Consider the following 6,108-nt stretch of genomic DNA (forward strand, 5'->3'; position numbering starts at 1 on the left):
AAAAAGATTAAAATCATAAATTTTGAAATAAAGGAATCAAAATTCAAAAAAATTTAAAATGGAGAGAATAAAATTATAAACTTTAAAATATTTCAAAAAATAAAAATTCTAAATTTAAACAACTAAGTTTAGACGGGTAACAAGATTGATTTGAAGTTAAAAATGTCTAAATTCAATTATTAATTTTTTTTTTATATAATTGCGTGGATAGCAAATAATTATTTGTGCAAAAGCATGACAATTAATTATTCCTATTGATGGTATGGATTTTAAGTGATACTCTATATCTATTTTTTGCCTAAAATTTCTGTCCTTTTAATAAACAAAATTGATCATCTTTGAATTAGCATTTTATATTTTATATAACAAATATTCAATTAACTTTAAAATAGAAAATTAGTAAAAAAATACAAGTAACATTTTAAAATTCAGTCAAACCATACTACTCACACCATTAATCCAAAGCTAACCGCTCAGATATTCTAGCTATCATAAATCCCTAAATAAGATATTATTTTCAACAGAAAAATTAGAACATCTCCTTCAGAAACTAAAAATAAGCATATTGAAAACTTTTTATTTATACAAACCAGAATCATATTTTGATTAATCGATGAATTGAAAACCGACTGAAATTATTTGTTGTTAAAATTGATTCTCGATTTGATTAATCGGCTAATAGATAAAAAGTGATTTTGAAAATAATTTTTTTTATAATAAATTTTTTTATATTAAAATAATAAAAAATAAAAAATATTTATAATAATAAAAAAAAATGGAAGACGGAAAACACAAGAAATAGAATGTTTATAAGATGGAACAGTTAATTCCCACCCTAACAAGCTATTCTTAGCCAGTTGTCAGCTAAGAAATAAAAAATTCAGCTTTATTTATCAAGCTTTCTTATTTTAATTTAATTTAATAACAACAATAAAAATAAAATAAAAAATAAAACCTTAATTTAAATTAAAATTTAAAATGAAAACAAAACACACAATAACCATGATTATCGAATAATATAACAAAGAAATAGGAATAAAAATAACAAACAAATAGGAAAATTTCTGCAACAACCGCAAAATCAAAGAGAGAGTGAAAATAATCAACAGAGACGAAAAGATCGTCTTCTCAATCGGAATAAGGTCACTCAATTTTCTTCTTCTCTTTTGCTTTGCGTTTTCATCTACTATTTCACTTTCTCTGTTTAATTAATTGATTATTATTATTTATTTTAATTCATTTTTTGTTAATGAGCTTTTGATTTTCAAGTTCAGCCTCGTAATTTGTTGCTCTTTGTTTTTCTCTGTTTTTTATTTCTCAGAAAAATGGTGGAAACTGATTATTAATTCTCTTTTCAGGTTTTGTTATTACCTGTTTTTTTTAATAGTATTTATGAGGTTTTTTTTTTCTTGTAGAATTTTTTTCTGAGAAAAAGTTATGAAAATAACACAAAAGAACGAACCTTTAAAGTTAGGTAAATAACTAGGGTAAAGAACAGTGGATCGGATTCAGCATTGAAATTAGATGAAACCTGTTTAATCACATTTGTTCTTATGATCAATAGTAATTTTTTCATCACTGATTGGTTTTTATTTTCAATTGTGCTGTTTTTTTTTTTTAATTCTTCGCTTATTTTGAATATAATTTTTTTTTGCATAATCAAAATTTTCGACTTTATTTTCTGGTCTTACAAGTCAAGATCTAAATCTATTCACAGTAAGATTTTCGGAATAATGTTTTTCGAATTGCCGATACCTGTTACTTGATTTCTAGTTAGTTTATGTGTTTATTGTGTTTATTGATTGTTATGATCATCAAATCAATAGCTCCTAAATGTTGAAATTGATTGCTATGATTATTAAATCTATTGGAAGTAAGAGTTTTGGACTATTTTTTATTTTTGTGTTATCGTTACATGTTATTTGGCTTCTTGTTAGTTTATGTGTCTATTGTGTTTATTAGTTGCTATGATCATTAACTCTATTTGAAATAAGAGTTCTGGAATAATGTTTTTTGAATTATGGTCACCTGGTATTTGGCTTCTAGTTAGTTTATGTGTCTGTTGTGTTTATTGATTGCTGTGATCATTAAATCAATAACTTCTAAATGTTGATAGTGATTATTAGAGGTTAGATTTTGAATCTTTTTCCTTTTTTATTCCTGAGTTTGAAGTAGCTGACAACTGTCATTGTAAAAATCAGATATTTTGTTCTGCTTCTTGTTTAGATTTTGTTTTGAATTGATGCTGACTGGGTTGAAATTGAAAATTTGCAGAAATATATTAGCGGTCATGAGATTCAAGAAAGGGACTAAGGTGGAAGTTCTAAGCAAAGCTGAGGTGCCTTCTGGCTCCTGGCTATGTGCAGAGATCATCCGTGGTAAGGGCCACCATTACACTGTTAAGTATGAGGGATTTCAAGGTGATACTGGTGAGGCAATCGTGGGGCGAGTTTCAAGGAAATCCACAAGACCATGTCCGCCTGCACTTGAGCTCGTGGAGAACTGGGCTCCAGGTGAAATTGTAGAAGTGTATCAGAATTTTTCTTGGAAGATGGCCACTGTTTTGAAGGTTTTGGGGAAAAAGTGCATTTCTGTTAGGTTAGTTGGATCTTCTTTGGAATTCCAAGTTAGCAAATTTGACATCCGGGTGAGACAGTCCTGGCAAGATGACAAGTGGTTTGTGGTTGGAAAGGTACCTTTATTTTCCCACCTTAATCTTTTTGTTTCTTTCATATTCTCTAGCGATTGCCAAGTGTCCTTCCAAGTACAAATGTGGTTGTAGATCATATGCTGACTTTGTTTTTATTAAGCTTTTGAAAGTTCATTGAGTCAATGCATTCTGTTTACTAAAACTAACTAATAGAAATTTAAAAACTTTGGATTTTCTTAGGTTTTTCGGTCATGTTTCGCTTTCAATATTGTGTAATTCTTACTTTCAAATTTTCTTCATTTCTTCATTTTTATTTTTGCTTTGACTTTCAAGAGTTTTCCTATGTAAATGTTTCTGGATTATACCATGCTATTTTATGAGCTAATATTTATTCATCTTTCTCCCATCTTCAGGGCTCGGCTAGCTGTGATAATGGAAAGCGTTTTAGTGCGCAACTTCTGAAGATAGATACAAAGACAAAACTGTCAGCTTCTGATTACTATCATCCTGAAAAGAAAGAACTGAATAATCTGGAATGCCACCCTGTTTCTTTTAAAACATTGAAACGAGGACGCCATTCACAAGTTGAGGCATATGCTGAACCTCTGCCTAAATTAAGGGCAATTGAGAATGAAGGCAGATGTTACAGAGCAAGAGTTAGAAACCCATCCACCCCACTTAATCATGTACAAAATGTCGGTTTTCCAAGAGACGTGCCAGCTGAAGAATGTATACATGCTGTAAACAACAGGAAAACTGGGATTGTTGATATGGACATAGAGAGGAGGAAACAAAATGCTGCTGTGGGTTGTTCATTTGGACAGAACTTTGAATTAAACTGTGCTGATAGTGTTATATGCTCTGTTGGTAGCTGTAGTATCACCAGCGGGAATTCCTATAAATTGCAATTTCCTGTATCTGCAGGCCCATTTGGAGATGTAGACAGTCCATACAGCGATGCTGAATCTACCTGCAAGAGGGGATATCTTGAAAGGACTTATTCCCCTCCCACACGAAGAGAATTGGCCACAAAAATTCATAGGTTAGAGTTGCATGCCTATCGTTGTACAATTGAGGCATTGTATGCATCTGGACCTTTAAGTTGGGAGCAAGAAGCATTAATGACAAACCTCCGTCTTTCACTCAACATATCAAACGATGAACACTTAATGGAGCTAAGAAACTTGATATCTTCTGAAAATAGTATTCCTTTCAGATGACATGATTTTTTCTTTCTTCAACTTAATATACCTTTCTCAGGGATAGAGTTCCATATTAGTTTTTTGCTAGCTTCATTCAACTGTAAGAAGAAAAATGAAATATTTCTCGCCTTCATTTATGTTTTATGATTTAGTAATGTAGATGTTAAACTCCATGAATAAATGATCATTTCTGATCTTTTTTTTAATCTGTTCAATTATCCTCTTAATTCCTGTTGGGCTTGTTATGGTAGACACACCTCACTAGGTTATTTCTGGAACCTTTATAACATTATAGATTTTGTAGAGATGTGGCAGACATGATCTGGCTCCTGATATTTGAAATGAAGTGGTATGTTTAATTGTTGATTTATCATTGAGATGATTAATATGCTTTATGGGATTTGTGTGTCTGTAAGTTTTATATTTCATGCTAAGTCAAGTTTAAAGAATGTTTGGCATTCATTTCAGAGCTATATAATTAGAAAGAAGTTTTGTTTGCTTTCTAAATTTGTTAAATACAAGCAACACCATACGGAAGACTTGCCTTGTGTAATACTTGTCTGTTACTCCATACTTTGAAACAATGTCATTGAAAATACTAGTAATGCTTCTACTGCATTTTCCAGGGACGAGTTTGAGGCACATAGATGTTGCTTCGAGATGTCTGCGTATGATATCGGTGCTTGTCACCTTTCTCTTGACCTAGACAAGGGATGGCATGTACATTATGGCTCTTGATATGCCAACAATTCCATAGGATTGTGGAGTTCTCACATTCTTCCATTTCAGGCCTCTTGAGAGCCTCAGTTTCCTTTTCTGTGGCAGGATGCATGCTCAGAATCTTGTGGCTATCATGGGGTGACATTTTATGTGATTATATTATATAATGTGTTATCAATTGTTGATGCATGTCTTACTATCTATGTGGTCCTAATTAAATAATCTCAGCTATTTCCTATGCATACACTCACACTGAATATTTGCACGTTGAAGCCTAGTAAATGGTTAAAATGTTATGTAGACAACTTTGGAATGGTAAGTTTATTGCAACTAGAGTAGAAGAACCTTGTAATGAGTAGTAATTTATATGTTGCTAACAAATGGAGTAACATAATTACAGTTGACTCAATCTCATAAGAGGCAACACTTTTTTGAAATTATTAGCAACTTAATGTCATTTTTGTAACTTGTGAAACTCGATTATCCTTTCTGCCATGTTTCATTGAACAACGCTGTTCCAGATTATTTGCATTTTTTACTTTACATGTAAATATGTGTTTTCCCTCTGTGGTTGTAAGTTTACACATGAATGTTGGCACCGGTTTGCTGCTAGTGCGCTACTGCTCAGCAATGATCAGCTAGCAAAAGGTCCAAATGGCTCCCGGAAGAACATGGCCACATTCAAGCCAGAACAATGCAAGGTATGGTAATGTTGGAATAACTATAAATGATGGTTGGAAGAAACATGTGTGTTTTAAGCATATATTCCCCAGTTCTGAGTAACATGCATATTTAACTACAGAGATTGTACTCTTTATTGGCATATCAACTTTAGATGCTAGTTTTTCATAATGCTCTGATACTATATTTTCCCCCTGCACTTGTGATATAGTATCAGAGCTTCATAATGCTTTGCATGCTTCTTTTCCAGTTACTAATACTCTAGGAACCTTCCTACTGAAAGTCTCAGACTATCTGGAGAGAAGAATGCAAATCATAACAGGCTATTCCAAGTGTAGAAACTATAATGCAGACATGCTAACTTTTTATTTTGGTTTTACAATCACACTTTCTTAAGTTTAAATCCAATTATTATATATATATATATATATATATATATATATATATATATATATATATATATATATATATATATATATATATATATATATATATATATATATATATATATATATATCAACTTGCCGGTTTTCAAATAAGGCAATCCTGTTCCTTTAAACCCAATACATGTTTTCTGGAAGAAATTACACATTGAAGAGCATGATCAGTCATGAAAAAAGTGGTACACAATTGGATTTAGAAGCAGAGTGTGAAGAGTTGAAGACATATTTTAGTACTTGGGATATTGTAGGCCAAATGATGTTGAAGAAAAATGTTTGGGAACTAACACATCCATCCACAACTTCTATGTATCCACTGCTGATGAAGTACAAGTCAAAGAGGGGAGTTAAAAGAAGCAGAAAGGGTGAAGAGAGTGATGTGCATCGTGATCCTTCACAGTGGGAGTATGGTGAG

At 31.6% G+C, this 6,108-nt stretch overlaps 1 protein-coding gene across 2 annotated transcripts; it reads left to right on the top strand.

The window, feature by feature from the left end:
- The first annotated feature begins 992 nt into the window (after positions 1 to 992).
- Positions 993 to 4,058, top strand: LOC127073601 (uncharacterized). Of its 2 annotated transcripts, none has more exons than XM_051014778.1 (3): positions 993 to 1,142; positions 2,275 to 2,692; positions 3,064 to 4,058. In XM_051014778.1, exons 2-3 carry the CDS (start codon positions 2,291 to 2,293, stop codon positions 3,868 to 3,870), a joined length of 1,209 nt encoding a protein of 402 aa, XP_050870735.1. In that variant the 5' UTR covers positions 993 to 1,142; positions 2,275 to 2,290; the 3' UTR covers positions 3,871 to 4,058. The 2 variants fall into 2 exon arrangements, with proteins under 2 accessions (XP_050870735.1, XP_050870736.1); XM_051014779.1 differs by lacking the exon at positions 993 to 1,142 and adding an exon at positions 1,413 to 1,563.
- Positions 4,059 to 6,108: the final 2,050 nt, after the last annotated feature.

Source organism: Lathyrus oleraceus, chromosome 4 (genome assembly GCF_024323335.1).
Source record: "Lathyrus oleraceus cultivar Zhongwan6 chromosome 4, CAAS_Psat_ZW6_1.0, whole genome shotgun sequence".
Taxonomy (NCBI): domain Eukaryota; kingdom Viridiplantae; phylum Streptophyta; class Magnoliopsida; order Fabales; family Fabaceae; genus Lathyrus; species Lathyrus oleraceus.